Consider the following 16946-nt stretch of genomic DNA (forward strand, 5'->3'; position numbering starts at 1 on the left):
TGATTTGATGAGTTCTTTCTTTTATAATTCTTCTGTCTGTCCATGACAGTCTTGGTTTAAGATAGGCTCTGTGCAGATTTAACCAATACCTTTCCACCAATAAGGAAGCAATACAAGTGAAAAAAATCGGTTTCCTAAGGAGACGATCAGCACAGCCAGAAAGTAACAGTAAGTAAGTGTTAGATACAGAATTGCTAAACCTCAGAACCCCAAGAGAGAGAGATCTGAAGTGGCAACATGTCCTCTTGAGAGCTTTCCCTCAATACTGGCCAAAAATCAGATGAAAGAAAGATGTTCAGCAAGGGCACAGTACAAGTATTCAGACTTGTGGACAGGATCCATATAAACTACTAATTTTCTAACAAATGGATGGAATAGTGTATTTTAAAGATGTTTGCAATGCTGCCTCAACAACTCAACAGATAAAAGAGATGTATTTTTCTTTCTGAAACACTTCTAAACAAACATGTTTGGGACTGAACTGTGTATTTTCCAAGAGCATCTTGTGCTTCTTCATGTTTTCAGTAGGGATTTAGAGGACCTTACAGACAAGTGGTGAAAGCTAGGGATTGATCTGGCCTGAGCAGGGATGTGACTTGTCATTCATGTGACTTGCCCATCATTCCTGTGAAAGAGATCCAAACCTCTCCGGTAGGATGTCCAGAAACTTGGCAGGATGGGGTGGTGCAAACTGAGAGGGAACCTAATTAGTGCATATAAGTGTCTGAAGGATGGATTCAAGAGGATGGGGCCAGGCTCCTCTTTCCAAAAAAGGCCTTAGATAAAGGAGGAATGGGACAAGGAGCAAGGAGTAGAGTCTGGCATTGCTCCTTTTTAGGGTCCTGGTGATCAGCTGCCCCCTCTGGAGTGTATTCCTGTCACAGCTCTGCACTGGCTCCCTGGTGTGTGCCCTGCTGAGCAGAGGCAGGTTTTGTATGGCCTGTGCTGGAAGCAGGCTCTCCAGAGAAAGAATTGGCTTTCACTTGTCCTTCTGCAACTTGTCTTTAAGGGCACATCTGGAATGTTCAGTACCGCAGTGTGTTTTAGTATGACCCATTACTTGTCTGACACCTGTGCTAGCTGTAGAAGCCAGAAATGTACATTTTAAGAGGCAGTTAAAAATAGCTTGGTTTGTTATAAATCACCCTCCCCTACCTGGTATTAATTTCCATGGAGCTGAAGAATTTAAAATTCTCCTGGTTTCTACAATGGCTGCACCCTGAATTCGGAACATTGCCCCTTCCAAACAGAGTTTTAATGACATCAACAGTAAGTTCTTTCCAGTGTACTGAAATCCTTAAGATTTAAAAGAGAAATAACTGCTGGATACTCTACTTTGTTCTTTTTCTGTCTTTTCATTCTTTTTCTTCTACCTTGTGCCTTTGAATTGAACAGGATTCAGTTCTTCATTAGGTGTTCTTGGAGCAGGGGCAGTATTGCTTTGACTTTGTTCCCAAATACAATTTAAGGGGGTGACAATCCAGCTTTCCAAAGGGTAAAAAAAAACCCAAAACAGAATAACCTGACAGGCTGGTTGTCAGGCTGTGATTACCTGTTCAGGTGTACCAGACTTGGATGTTCCCAGGTAACTTAGCACTACTGACTTCATTTAGACCAGGTATGAAAACACTGCCATGTTTCTGCTTCCTAAACCAGTATGCATCAGAATACATCTTCCTGTGGACACTGTCCTTGGATAACTCAGGGGACAAAAACCTGGCTAAGTTTTCTGCACTGCACAATTAATATGCTGGTCTGAATCTTATTTCTAGAATTTATTTCCATGCTCATTTCTATCACTCAGTACCATTCCTTAAATCAATTGTGTTTTAAAATGTTTTCAGAGTTGTTTCCCAGAAGTCCTAGCAAAAAGGTAGCAGGAAAAAGTGAGTGTAGTGCAGAGTTAATTACAAAAGGAAAATCTCTTCTGAGGCTTAACTGGAGGCTAATAATGAGTTTCCATTGCCTGGAGGTGCATTGGAATGAGAAGGAAATGGGAAAGGCACTAGAGTGGGGTTAAACTGGTTTGTTTTTTCCATGCTGGAGATGGCAGATGAATAAGTGCATTCCTCTTTGTACGTGTCTGTGGCAGGTGAGAGCACCTCCCCGTGTGCCTGGTCTGCTTCCATCCCAAGCATTTGGGAGCAGAGGCTGTGAGCCCCTTGGTGCAGCTCAGCAGGCTCTGGGGCAAAGCAGGGTGCTGGCAGTGCTGCACAGGAGCCGCCAAACAGCGCGGCCGAGCCGGCGTTACCACAGCTACGCCTGCTGCAGGACTTCAAAGAGAGAGCAGAAACTCTGCTTCAGCCATACGTGACCCGAGCTCATTCACACTGCCAGGTCATGCCTTTCCAGAGACTGGCACTGTCTGAGATGGAGGGAAAAGGGATTTCCTTTGGGTTTGGTGTTTTATCTCATATGCTTGCCTTGAAAAGGGAGGCGCATAGCTCTGTTTGCTTGTAACTGCGGAGTAACGAATGTGATGGGTTTAGGTACAACTGGAAGGAAGGTGTACTCTATGCTCCAAGAGAGTTGGCTGTGGACAATTAATAGAAATAGAAAATTTTACCCGTCTTAGTGTCTGAGATAAGGGTTTTGTGGAGGCATATTTTGCCTTTTGAATGGGTAGTCAAGCCTTTGCTTTTGGGTTGAGAACCAGGATGAGGGCAAGTGTAAGTGCAGTGAAGAGTAACCCAAGTGACACAAGGGAGGAACACTGGATTCCACTGCTGAACCACAGGTCTCCAATGTCTTCAGTGCTTCTGTACATCAAGAAAATGTACATCCTGGCTCCCAGTGCCAGCTCTCCCTTTTGGTGGTAGATGTTATCTGGCCTTCATCTGGAACTGGATGCAGCTTTCCCTTCTCATTGTTGCTTCTGCTTGTTGGCAGCCTGGAGCTGAAACACGAGATCGCGGTTATGCCGTGTCCTCACGTCCGTGCATGCTACCCTGAGCTGGGGTCCCACAGCAGCAGTGTGGGGAGGGCACACAGCAGGACGTGGGGCTGCCTTGTGGAGGCACAATGTTTCCAGGAAAAACACATGAGGGGAGGGATGGGCCGAGGTGAGCCGGGTGAAGGGTCAGGTGCTCAGGTTCAGTCCCAAGATGGGCAGTCTGTCCCACAGACAGGCAGCCAACACGTATTACTTACAGAGTCACTGGGCTAAGAGCTCGCCTTTCACCTGTGGCATCTGCAGAGCAAATTGTAGCAGAGGCATACTGCAGTTTGTCCTGGACCCCATGCCCTTTGTGCCTGCAGCGGAAAGGTTGGGTGTTCCTGGGGTGTCCCCCACTTTGGGGTGGCAGGCATTGCTGCTCTTGCTTGGCTTGCAGAGGCTTTAATGGAGACGCTCCCACAGCCTGCCGGGCAATGAAGCAAAATGTCACGGGGGGGAAACTATTTTGATCCCTTTCTCTGGGGGGGCAGCAGGGCGGGAAGAAGTGGGTTCTAGTAAATGTCATACAGGCCTGGAGCTGGAGTGTCTGTTCGAGTGGGACAGCGTTTGCTGGGCTCTGCCTCTCAGAACTGGAGCAAATGTGGAAGGCGAGCTGCTGCGAGCCTTTGGTTCTCCTGCTCAAGGAGCCCATGGGACAGCTGGATCTGTGGAGGGACTGGAGGTAGGTCTGGGCAGCCTGGTTTGGGGCGGGACGCTGGGAGCCAGAGTTGATCAGGAGAGGGTACAATGATCTCCAGTCTGAAATCATAACTCCGCCTTTTCTCTCTGTGCCAGACTTGGTATTTCACCAAGTTTCTCCTGTTGATATGGGTCATGACCTGCATAAGACTCTTCTCAGGGGCAAGGTCTTTTGCACCAGTTCTGTTATTGTAATAGGAGAGCTTTCCGGAGAAATTAGGAACTGGAGAGCCCTCAGAAAGCCAGCTCTGGGGTTTTCACAATCCTGTGCCTTGCAACAAGTCTGAAAGAATTCAGGTATCCAGTGGAAACCTGTCACTTTGCCTTGTGTTCCTGCTTGTTTAATTGCTGGTATGTGGATGAAGACTGACTGATTTCATGAAAATTTATTTTTTTTATCCCACATGCGATCTGTCTAGCCTGTGCTAGCATATACAGTTACCTCTTGGATAACATCAGCCTTGTGGCTTGTTGTCAGCAGCAGATGCTCATGTGGAGCCAACTTTTTGATCTGTTTAAATCATTCAGACAAGTGGTATAACATCTCCCTGGAACACTGGGATAGCAAGATAAACCACATTCCGTGTCAGGAAGAGAAAGGTTGTGTGTCTTTCTGTATCTCTCAGAAGCTGTTGAATGTTTTTCTGCATTAGTCTGCAGCCATAACGACCCAACTCTAACCTGCAGTTATTAATTGGGAGGAGAGCCAGCAAATGCTGCAGAGCTGGAGCTGATATTCTGAGAACTGTGCAAAACAAAGCCAAGGAGAGGAGCAGCAAAGGCAATTGGTTTGTGATAACTGTGTGTACAAGGAACAATGAGGGACAGAGGAAGGCAGGGATGTGTATAATGGGCTCTGTGTTTCTCAGAAAGACCTACTTGGGAAGACGTGGCATAAATAAGTCTTTGAGTGATTCCTTTTCCGTACTGAAAAGCCTTGTAAATGTGTTGTCGCAAACCATGTGCATGCTGAAGATGTGCAATTTGATAAGGTATGATAGATTGTGCTCTAAGTGTGACAATAGTAAGGGCATGTCTAAACACACTATTTTCCTTCTCCCGTGGACAATGTTTGCAGTGGAGCAGGGGAACCAAAGTGCTGGGATATATTGCTTATGCCATAGTAAGGGAAAAGGCAGGAATGGCATCTTGAGGGAGAGCTTTGGAGAGTTGATCTGGGTGCTACAGCTTTCCCCAAGGATTGCAAGGCAGACACTGCTTGTCATCTGCAGGGGTTGCTGCCTGGTTCAGGGTCTTTTCCCTATCCCCAGCTGCATCTTCCATCTGCTCCCAACCTCCAGCATAGCCATGAGGGCAGGGATGACCAGCGTCTCTCCAGGAGACCCTGCCTTGGGACTTCCCTGATGCCCATGCTGGGAGACAAGAGCGGCTGTGGGAGCACTTGGGGCTGCAGCACAGGTGACAGGGTGGGGAGCACAGCAGTGGCTCGCTGCCAATGCCATCGCTTCTTGCCATTCTTCCTCCTTTTATTTTCTTTCCCCACCCCAAAGCATGGGAATGCAGTAATTGCATTTTGACCCAGTTTCCAAAATCACTGTAGCATAGACTTTGGCGGGGGGGCTGGGGGAACCACTTAGGAATGAAAACCAGCCATTAGCTAGTACCGGAGGGGCAGGAGCAGCAGCAGACTGTTACAAGTATGCACTAACAGCCTTGTAGAACAACTGTTATCCTGCATGCTTTTATGGGGAAAAAAAAAGGTAATTGCATTTACATTTTTTTGATATTTGATCCCTGCTACACAAATCTTTTGAGTCTGAGTTCAGGTTGCTTTCAGCTGAAGCCCTCTAAGCATGGAGGCTTGTGTCAAGGGCCTGGATTTTCAAAACTTGGCTGGAGGTTTCATGGCAGCCTTTCTTGTGGTTATTTCTGGTACCTCTGGCTGCCAATTGGAATGTAGGGCTGTAGATCAGTGGGGAAGTGGAAAGGGATGGGTGTGAGTGCCTGCATGGAGTAGGAGCCCTTAATAGCAGGAGGTTTGGGTTAAGATGGGGTTTTGAAATGTGCAGAGACTTGGGGAGCAGATGTAGGTATGAAATCCAAACCAATTTCCTCATTCTGGCTATTAATACAAGATGGAGAAAAGATCCTTTGAAGTCATTTCAAGCAGCAATTAATACCCCTTGGAATATCCCCAGCAACTCAGTGAGGAGTCTTGGAATGTAACCTCACAAAGATAGGTAGGAAAGGAGAAAGAAAAGGCCAGAAGACATTGTCTTGAGGGATGGGAATAAAGTGTCCCTCAGCTTCTGCTGCCTTGGTATCCTCACTGCCTCTGTCCCTATCATGGGTAGGGCACCTGGAATAGTTACACATTCAGCCTAGGGATACCACCAGGGCTTGAACATGAATTATGCTGCTTCTGCAGCAGGGGAGAAACAAAGGATGTCAGTGCCCCAGGCTGCGTTTTCCACCACAAGCAAGGCTGTACATGAAGACATCATGCCCTAGAGAGCAGCTCTTGCCTGCTCCAATGCAGCTTGGTAAGAGAATGCTCTGGCCTCAGAGGATGAGCTGGTAGGGGCCTTGAGGATGTCCCCTCCCTTGATGAGGATGGATGGGAGCTTTGAGGTGGGACCACGCATGTGGGGGAAAACAGCCAAAAGTTCAAGGCTTTGACAAATGGAGATAGTCCTGATGTGCTTGTATTAATCAAACGATATGTGAGATTCTCCAAAGGCAATATTTTATTCTTGAGTTGAACAAGCATAAAATGAAAGCCTGCCCTTTGACAGCACTCGTATTTTGTTAAAGCGCTCCACCAGAACATGCTGTCCCAAATGTCTGTGGATACTCCGTCAGGCCTGAGCCCTAAAGCACACAGAGTGGGATGTTGTCTCAGAGCAGTCATCTCCTGTTGCTACACAAATGTTGAAGTGAAGCCTGACTTTATTAGTTTTCAAGGCAGAAGATATTGTTTCTGCACATTTTTATTTCATACAGTGCCTTAATTTCTATTAGTCTTAAGCTGATATGCCTCGGATTTATTTTGCTTGCTGGAAGGCCAGAGAGGCTGAGGCCAGTTGGACATTTCATCTCTTGTATGTAGCAGTTTGGACCTTGTGGCTGTTCTTATAGGTCAGTGCTCCTGAAGTTCTACTGCCTGCCCTTCCCAGTGCTTCCAGAGCAGCAGGCACTCCTTGCCCTTCAACTCCTGCTCAACAAATTGCTTCCTTCCTGTAGAGAGGAGCTTGGATGTGGGTTGTTGGCTGCAGCCTTCGCTAGGGACTGCTGCTGGAGGTAACCACAAGAGGTATTTAAATAGGTGGTTTCAGCAACAGGTCTTGTGGGCAGGTTTCTCATCTTAACTTCCTGGTGCTGCCTCATATAAAATGCACAGCTCAGTGATACAGGCAAGATTTTCATACCTACAGGGTATCTATCCAAAGGTTTTCCGGTGGAGTGTGTGGCTTCTGGAAGGTTTCAGGTCAGCTTGCTTGTCCCTTTCTTTGGGAAGAATCCCAAAGATCTGGGACTATATGCAGGGGGTATTCCTCATCTACCTGCACTTCCAGGAGCTTCTGCAGCAGAAGGCTGCAGAGCTGGAAAGAGCATTGAAAGAGCAGCCAGCTCTCAGGGGTGCTTTTCCCTTATTTTTTTGGCCTTGTTTTGGCTTAGACAACACATTTCTCTGGTTTCACTTTCACTCAGATTTTTTTTTTCCTAGAATGCTTTGCTCTTCAAACAGCCCTTAAGTGGCAAAGCCCTTTTGGAGTTACATGTGCTCTCAGGGAACTGTTGTTTGCTCTAAACTAGACTGTTTCTGCTGGAATTACCTAACAAATAATTTTAAAGTCGTTAAGTCCTCAAAGCTTTATTTATAGAGTACAAATTTCTGGCTAAATGTGACCTGCCAGTGTTTGGTTTTCGATATTTTGTTTAGGAAATGTTGATGTAAAAGATGAGAGACAGAACAAGAGATGTGAAAATCCAAAGCTGTGAATGATGCTGCTGTTTAATTATTTGAAAAGAAAAGAAAACATTTCTGATGACCCAGGATAGACAATGGGATAATAAACTGAAGCCCTAGGCAAAGGAAAAAACAAACCCAAAACAACAAAAGTCAAACTTTGTGTGGCATCACAAATTGTGTCCTGAAAAATTATTAGGAGTTGAGAAATGAAATGACAGAAGGGAAAATACAATGTATTATAAGTACCAGCTGTTCCTGGGTAGCCTTTTTCTCCATATCAAAAGAGAGCCAGCAGAGGGAAGACATGAAAAGTTAACCAGTGGAAACGCATTTTTCACTGGGAATATAGTCTGTATTATCACAACAGGAAAATGGTTAAATGCAAAGAGCTGAGATGAAGTGAGAAAAAGAAGAAACATTGAGAGGAGTATCTGTTGTTTAAATTGGCACAGTGAGGGGAAAATAGTGTTCCAAGAACAGTAACCTAAATGACACTCTAAATCAATTGATGGTAGGTTGTCTGGAGCAGAGCAATATAGATGTCCATGGATTTACTGTGTACTTTCCTGTGGTGGTAGTTTGATAGCTCATTTCCCAAGTATCCATTGTAAGGCATTATATGAGAAGACTGCTCAGGTGTGTATATGGCTGGATGAGGTAGAAACATCGGTGATTTATCTGTGATGTTACTGATGGTGTTTTTCAGATTTCCTGCAGTTAACATTTGGCTTATGCAAAGCCCTGTGGAGGTGTCCCACATGGCATTTCTTAGCATCAGGAAAAGATGTAGTCTTGAATTCAGAGGATCACAGTGACCTGCTATTCAAGTTGCTTTTTCCTTCAGGATATTAGGTGCTCAAGAGCAGGTGGTCTGTGTTGTAGAGGCAAGGTTTCAATTTTAGAGAAGCAGGCAAGAAGTAGTGTACATCAGGAAAAGCATTTCTAGTCCTGGTGCCTGTCACCATCTGCTTGTGGGATGTTATCTCCAACCAGAGGGTAAGAAGGCTGACTGGGGGACTCCAGGTTGTAATTTTTGTCTGTACTAGTCATGTTGTTGGACTTGGCCTTCCACTGAGAGTGGGTGAGATTCCTCCTCATCCTTCCAGTCAGTGATAAAATATTAGAAGCCTTCCTGAGCTGGTGCTCAGGAGGTAAGGAGGATCTTGGTGAAGACACCGGTTAGTTGCGCTGTAAGGATTCGGTGCTCAGAAGAATTGGTCTGGGTCACAGTACAGGTGCTCTGCAAAGGGCTGAAGGGCTTGTTGGCCCATCCCTCTGAGCTTTCCTGGTGACTTTTTTTTGGCACAGGATTCCAATAGCTGAGGAATCAGGAAGAGAAAGAAACTCATCAAAATGACAGTTGGGGACAAACTGGGAGAAGAGGAAATCCTTCTGATGTAAATACTGCTCGTCCCACTGCAGCCCATCAATATCACCCCTGTCAGGTCTGTACCCCATTTTTATGTGGATACAATGAGCCTTGTGCTCAAGGGGTGTGACTTCAGCCTTGGATTTCCCTCCTAGCCTGAGAAGTGAAAGGATCTGTGTCCCTTCTGACTTGCTTTTGCTCTGACGCAGAGAGCAGGTGATGTGTTTGAGAGCCCAGAAGAGCTTCAGTCAGCTGGGCTGCTTCCTAAGCCCTCTCTTCCAGAGAGGGGGAGTATTTGTTGTCTCAGTGTCCCAACAGCTGGAAGTGGTGGAAGTGTTTGTTTCGGGCCCTACCCTCCAGTGGGTATTGTGGGTGTAGGAACAAACTCACTTTATTTTAACAAAGCCCTGCGTTTTTGGCCCTGACCAAAGGCTGCTTTGGCCTCGTTCCCTGTAGCACAGAGCAGGACTCAACTCGAGGCAAATGAAATCTGCTTTCTCCCTGGGGCCGGGGCGTTGAGCTGCCCCTATGATCACTGCTGAGGGGACACTGGCAGCTCGCCCCTCGGGGGGACTGCGTCTGGGGCTGCCTGCGGACCTGGGGGGCACGGGAAGCAGGGGTGCTTCCCAGCAGAGGGCCCTCGAGCAGCACTGCCGGCTCCCTCTCCTGGCCCCAGCAGCTCCGGGGCTCCTGGTAGAGAGGGATGCACAAAGTATGGCAGTTCAGTGTTCTCTCGGAGGAGTTGCTCTTGCTGGAAAGATAAGGGGTGTTTGAGTGCAGTCCTGGAAGTTGGTAGGAGACTGGCAAGGCTTGCTCACAGGGCTGCAAAGCCCAAACCTGTGTTGCTTCCCAGAAGAGTGGAACACAACTTGTGTTTTCTAAGCCCTTGAGGTGAACATACCATGCTTTCAGGAGCTAGCAGAAGTATTGCAAGGCACCAGAAGCAATAGCCCCAGCTGATGAAATCCCCAGGCTCTTGTGCCCTGAATGAAGGAAGTGCTGTGACCTGGGTGGGTCTTCAAGTGCTTCAGGATGGCTCATTGCTCTCAAGCAGACATGGTACATTATTAATGAAAGGCACATCAAGCACTTCACAAAAACCCCCTTAACCCTCTGGTGTTCTGCTCGGTCTTACCGCAGTTTAATGTTTTTCAGCACCTGCTGTTTCTGCCTTTTCTAAATGAGTGAGCCAGGGCAGGGAAGTCAGTGGGAATTTGGCAGATTTTCTTCCAAGGGCCCTGCAGTGGTTTCCCAGGGAATGGGCAGGCAGGGCTGAGCAGGTACTCTTAGAGAGCCAGCACCCCAGTGCATGTTGCTTTCACTGCTAACTGAGGCAGCACTGTTAGAAAAGCTTCCAAAAGCAATGGGTTTGATCACCTTACACCATTGCTAGTCAGCTATCAGGGAGTGCTTGCTGAGATGCCATGTTCTGTCTAGATTTCTTGGGAAGTGGATGGAAAGGACAGACAAGTCCTGCTTCTTGGTGACTCGAATGCAAATATGGGAGCTACAGAGTTGCTTTTTGTGGTTCCCTTGGAAATCAGTGCTAATTCAGCTGTAATACTAAGGAATGCAGTGCAGGAATTTGTTGAGTTCAGCAGCTAAAAGGCTGTAGTACCCATGTCTATGTAAAACAGACCAAAAAACCCCTGAAACCTCAAGGTCACAAGGAATAGCTGTGATGGAGGATTGAGTCCTGAAAACGTGTGTGAGGGATTTTGTTGGTGTACATAGGATTTGCTGCATGCACAGGTGTGTTCAGGGTGAGCCGCTCTTGTCATGATGACTTGGCACTGACGTTTGTCAGCCAAGGAAAAATGCTGAGAGCCTCTGTGATAAGTGTGGCTGCGGTCTCTCTGCACCTAGATCCTTCCATTGCAGTCTTTATCCTCTGAAACTTCCTGACTTAGGTTGAATTACTTGTGACTTAATCCAATGCAAATATTTTATCACTGGGTAGTGTGCACAAACCCCTGGAAGTGCAGGAGTTGCCAGTTTCCATCTCATTCAGCATCACCTCTGACTGACAATGCTGTGGTCAGCATGAGCGGCTTCCGAGGAATCTACCAGAAATGCTGCAAGATGTATTTATGGAATAACCTGCCCACAGGGAAAGTTTTACCCTAGCAGTTCCACCGAGCATGCGCACGTATATGTTCTCTAATCTTTACCATCAGAACTTTGCCTGTTCTCATTATCTATACACATGTCACACACTGTCAATGACAGTGATACCTTGTGTGACCTCCCTGAAAAACGAGTTCCTGAGTTAGCTGAGGGAGGAAAATGTGTGTGTGCTGGATGAGAAGGCAGATCAGAAATTGCTGTAGAGCAGCAGGCATTTGGGTGAAGGTGCTGTCCTGTCCCATGCCCTGTTGAGGCATTGCCTTGGCCAGGATGTCGGCAAAGGCTGTCAGCAGAGATTTTCCTCACCAAAGCTTTGTGAGCGGGACTAAAGCCAGCGGGCTCAGAAGGCAGGTTCAAACAGTCAGCCAAAGTCTTCCCAAATCCAGCTGCTTCTCTGTGGCCTGTGCAGGGAGGGCAGAGCTAGCAGGCTGTTATGCTGAGTGATGAGCTCCTCTCTGGTTATGAAATGGAGCAGAGAAAAATCCTGGAGACGACTGAGGAGGTTTGGCAAGGGGACATGAGAGCCAAGGGCTGAGGGCAGTGCCAGAATGTACACACATACAGGCGCCGCACAAGCCCACTCTAGCCAGCGGGATTTACTGTGTCAGTCACCATGACAGACAGGGTTATTAGTGCACTTTATGGGTGTTTCTCTGCACAGAGAACGTACTCCTTTTTAAACTTGCAAGACAACTGCCTGGCTCTTGATTTAAGGACTTCTGGAAATGGGTCCCGTAGCGTTTTAGATGATTAAATGCAGCAGTGTGATATCTAAAGACTGACTTGGAATCAGGCATCCTGATAAAAAACCTTTTTTTTTAGCCAGAAAATTGAATGCACAGGTTTAAAATGACAGTATTTGAAGTTACAGTGAATTGTCAGGAACTGGAATTGGTACAGTTAATTAGGTTTGTTTCTGAAACAGCGAGCTAAGAGGCAGCTGCTGAGAAGCATCCATGAGGTGCTTTCATTGAGGGATCATGATGCTTGGAGGGATCCCAAAACCCCCATGAGTTATCGAAGTGGCAAAAAACAACAGCAATTTTCTCTAGTAGCTAATGTGTCTTTTCTTCAGGAGCTCCCTAGTTTATTTAAAAAGGAAGTGAAGTGAAGGTACGGACTAACTGGCATATCATTAGGGATTTAGGGCATGGAGACAGCAGTCTTGCTTTGGAGCCTTTGGAAGAGGGAAGATGTACAGTTATTTGGGTTAGGACTTGAGCATGCAAAACTTCTCAACTGATGTGGTGCTCTGCTTCTGTTAACACAGGAACTGTCATTAACTGAAATGAAATACAGTTGTAAGTGATGGAAGGCACCACTGTGCCCATTGGAAACTCACTGGCTGTTGAAAAACTGGTTCTTAAAAAGCTGGCTTTATTAAAGCGAACAGAGGAGCCCAAGCCCTGACCCATTCATGTGCAGACTGTGGCTCTGAGATCTTCCAGGAAAACATGGAACAGAATGAGGGGACAGTGACTTAAAGCCAATCTTCTGTTCTCAGTGTCTGGGGACAGCACAGGGGTGGCAGCAGCAGAAAGGAGAGGAGGAATTTGGCAGAGAGATCCTTCTGCAGCGCTCTCCCTCTGCTCTGCAAGTGCTGTGGTTTCTGTTGCTGCTGCTTTTTCTGCCCAGCCAATGGATTGCGTATTATTCCCTAGTACAGAGTTTGGATGGGTGACAAAGGTGGAGCTTGATAGCTGAGGAGCTAGCTGAAGGGGCAGTTGCTGTGTGGTAATCATAAACCTTGCTGAAGAAGGGGAGTTTTCCCCCTATGGAGCTACAATAGCCTCCTTTGTTCCCCTGGGAGTCCGTGTACTTCCCATGATGGATTGCTGTTCTGCCATGTTCTTTGTGAGCCTTTTGCAGAACTCCATGGTTTAAAAATATTTTATGGATCTCATCACCTTGGCCTGGACAGTCAAGCTGAGTGCAGGAGCTACAGCTGACTGAACAAGATGAGGGATATTGGCACTGCTTCTCTTGTCCAACAGCAGTCTGGAGGGAACCTATGAAAGGGTGATGAGTGTCCATGGAAGTGTCTGTGTAGGAGAGAGAGGAGGAAGTAGGACTGGGCTGGCAAGCAAGGTGAACCTTGCGATGCTCGAAGTTAAGGAGAAGCAACACATAAGGTACTATTTCCGTGGAAAATTAAAATGAACTGACTAAATTATGGTTTCTGTATTTTTCCTGGGTTGGTTGTTGTTCTTGTTGGGTTTTTAATGTTTTTGAGGTTTTTGTTTGGTTGGATTCTGTTTGCTTGGGTTTTTTCCAGTGCTACGTGCTTTTGGCCCGGAAGCGCCGTGGGTCGTGCGTTTCCAGCGGCAGGGAACCTGCCCTGGGCGTGCGACAGAAGCCGTGGGCAGCCCGCGGCAGTATCGCGGCTGTGCCCCCAGGGAGAGCATCCCCCTGCTCGGGGGCCTGGCATCTCCCGGCCTGAGGCACAGGGTGCCCACTGCCAGCCCCACTCGCAGCCGGCGGGGGGTTCCCGCTGCCGCCCCTGCCCTCCGCTTCCAGCCGTGGAAGCGCGCACCTGCCCCGGCGCGGCTTGGAGCTCGGGGCGGGGAAGCGCAGTCCCGGCCCTCAGACTCCTCCTCCAGGCTCCCCGCCCCGGGCCCCGTGACGCCGAGCGGCGGCCGGGGATGGGATGGGACGGGACGGGCCGGGATGGGAGCGGGTGAGGGGACGGCCGAGCCCGCCGGCGGCTTTAAATGCGGGCCCGGGCCGGTGCCGCCAGCACAGCCGCGCCGCTCGCTCGGACTGCCGCGGGCGCTCACCGACACGGACACGGGCACAGACACGGAGGGGCAGGTGTAGGGCCCCCGCCATGCCCCATTGAGCCCGCCCGCAGCCCGTCCGCAGCGCCCGCCCGTCACCCCGGCTGCCCCGCAGCCGCCGCCCGCCGCCAAGCTGGAGGAACGCCGCAAACCCGAGCCCCGGAGGTGAGTGAGCGGGAGCGGGGGTGGAAACGCCGGGCTGCGTTTCTCCGTCCTCCGTGTCTTTTTCGGTGCCTAGCTCTGCTGGAGCCAACTTTTAAAACGCTTCATGGTGTTTGAAAACTTTCTTTACCGTTACAGTTCATCTTCAGTGAGTTGTTAGCAGCCACTGAATAGGCAGCCTCGTCTTTCCCCGGTTTCCAGTTATCCACCTGGTGTATGGTTGTATGGAGTGTTTTATTATCCAAGACCTGTTTGTTTGCCCTTTCTGTGCTTCCTGTGAAGCGCTGCCATCCATAGCGAGAGCACACGAGGAAATGAGGATTTAACCATCTTGAGGCTTGTTCCTTTTTTCTGTACGGCGTAAGTTACTAACAGATTTTTCTTCTGTTCCGAGTGCATCCCTTTAGCCCTCGCGTTCAGGAGGAACACTCAGATGTGCAGGGAGCTCCCACGACATGATGGAAAAAGGCACTGTGCTCTCCCAGAAGAGCGGGGCTCGGGGTGCGTGGCGGCAGCTCCGTGGAGTCGTTCCGCAAAGCTGCTCCTGTTAGTAAAGTTGGGCACGTAAAGGAGCAAGGTCGGGCCTTGGGGCAGATCCGAGCAGTAGCAGCTCCCCTGGGGAACTGCTCCATGTGCTGTATATAGGTACTTGCTCCTTTTGTGTCAGAGGTGCATCTGAACTTGACTCTGTGCGTGTGCTCCCAGCTGCTTAGGGACTTTGTTCTGGTTGTTCCCATAATGTACATACTTTCTGTTTAAAAAAACAAAAACAACGTAAAAACCCACCCAACCAACCAAAAAAACCCACCCAAAAACCGAACGACAAAAGCTTCACTAGTTGGATTTAACAAAGTGTGCCAAGCTGTATATATTGTGTGTGGGACAGAATATGTTGCTAAGTGTTGGTGTGATAGACTGCAGGAATACACCTAGTTCTTATTCTGGTTGAGATCAGTAGGAAATTGTACAGAGGCCCCCTGACCAAAGCAACCTTCAGGCTCCGAAACCCCAGCAACTATTAAATGAGGGACTTCATTTTGTTCTCACAATCTCCAGTCTTGTGCCAAGTAATTAAACGGGACTGTTTGCATCTGTGCTTGTTCAGAGCATGGTACATAAGCTGATCTGTCCTAGTCCTTTCCTGAACTGCCATTCCAGGCTCAGAGAGTTTTTCTGGTGACACCGGGATTAGGTGATGGAAGAGTTAATTTTGCAAAGCCTGGTTTCAGCTGGTGATTTTAGCTCTCATCAACTTCACCTGCTGCTGAGGGTCAGTGGGATTGGAAGGGCAAATGCAAGTGCAATCTGCAAGGATGCTTCTTCAGCTTCCTAGGAAGGAAACACAGACTTTGAAGTTCCAAAAAAACTAGGAGGATTTGTTTGTAACTTACCCTTTGCTTTTGCTGAGCTCAGGGTAAGTTAATTTTGCATTTTTAAAAGCAGCTGCTGGACTAAGGGACCTGCATTCCCGAGATTTCAAGGGACTGGCAACTGTAGACTGCTGACCTCAGATGAGTAGGGAGCAAGGTATGGTGGTGGGGTGAGAAGGAATTATGGTTTTTTTTTCTCCTTTTCTTTCGTTTTCCAGCTGTGGGGAGGAGAGATGAAGCTTTCATTTATGTGCACAGGGCATTCCTGGCAAGGTAACACCCTGCACTCATCCAGTTTGCTCCCAGCAAGGTCTGGCAGGATTTTCTGCAGCTCAGAACTGTGCAGGTTTTTCCCTTTAACTTCCATGTTACAATTTTAGATCTTGAAACTTCTCTGCAGCCAGAAAACAGCCTCATGTACTGGTGCTGTCTTGTGGTATCACTTGCAACAGGTTTTTAAGAGGAGCTTTTAAAATGTGTTGAGTGTAAGGTAAATGCTTCGGTTACCGATGTCTTAAGCTGATAAGAAAAGGTTGAATTTATGCACAAAGTGCAGTTCAAAGAAAAACATCCCTGTGAGAAGGAAAAATCTGTAACTCCTTTTGTTTTCAGATCTACCTGCTTATCAGACAGGGTGGAGGAGCTGAGTGTGTCTCTGGCTGAAGGTTTTCTAATGCTGCCACTCTGGACAGCTGTAATTAATAAGCTGGAAGGGGTTTTGGGCAAGGTTGGGAAGGAAAATTGCTGCGTGAGAGGCTAAAGAAAAAAACCTGTTCTTATTTTTCTGCCAGTAAGTGTGCAAACAGCTATTTGCAGTCGGAGGTGCTGCCTTGCCAGAAAGATGCAGTCATAAAGGGAAAGGTGTTGTTTTGAGAAAGCAAAATCTGGGGGAAATGTGCTGTTTTGGGAGGTGGGTGCCCAAAAATGGGCCTTGTGGGTTCAGCAAGTGGTGCTCCTGTGTGTGTACATGCCATCCATCAGTGCAGATTTGCTAGTAAACCAGTTTCTCTTCTTTAATTTAATTTTGTGGATTTTATGCCGTGACATTGTTATACACGTCCGTATCAAAATAGCATGGCTTTTACTGGTGTGCCCCCCAGTTCCTCCCCTGGGCTGGGAGAAGCAGAGGGCTTGGAAGGAGGGTTTGGGGGTGCTTTGCTGCCAGCAGTGGCGCCGTGGGTCCCGCTGAGATGCCTTCATGGCCCCACTGCGAGAGCATCCTTGTCACGCTCCAGAGACCCACCTCACACATATCTGCTGTGTGCATTAGGTTCAGAATTTGAACTCTTGCTTTGAGCAAATTAAAAGGGTACTGGTAACTCCTCCTTGTTCCAAGTCAATTAGCTGCTTCCGGCTTCAAATCCACTTAGAAGGCTCACAAGAGCGGGGAGTGCTCTTTGAAAACCCAGTAATAGCAGTTTATGGTTAATATTGATAAAGGAGTGCATGTCTGTGTCATTGTGCTGCATCTGGTGGAAGGAAAGCTCCTCTTTTGTGCTCCCTCAAAACATAAAGGCTTGGATGGGGAGGCAGAGGTCTTTCTCTTAGCTCACACTGCCGGGCTTGAAATGGA

At 47.9% G+C, this 16946-nt stretch overlaps 1 protein-coding gene across 2 annotated transcripts in view; it reads left to right on the plus strand.

The window, feature by feature from the left end:
• Positions 1–3501: 3501 nt before the first annotated feature.
• Positions 3502–16946, plus strand: part of SLC4A4 (solute carrier family 4 member 4) — a 125954-nt gene continuing 112509 nt past the window's right edge. The window contains exon 1 of one of the 2 annotated variants that reach the window (XM_059470825.1): positions 3502–3617. In XM_059470825.1, the coding sequence (XP_059326808.1) occupies positions 3535–3617 (83 nt within the window). In that variant the 5' untranslated portion in view covers positions 3502–3534. Of the gene's footprint in view, positions 3618–13696; positions 14007–16946 lie in introns of those variants that run through there. The other variant, XM_059470826.1, reaches the window with a different exon arrangement.

The sequence above is a fragment of the Ammospiza nelsoni genome, chromosome 4 (genome assembly GCF_027579445.1).
Source record: "Ammospiza nelsoni isolate bAmmNel1 chromosome 4, bAmmNel1.pri, whole genome shotgun sequence".
Classification (NCBI taxonomy): domain Eukaryota; kingdom Metazoa; phylum Chordata; class Aves; order Passeriformes; family Passerellidae; genus Ammospiza; species Ammospiza nelsoni.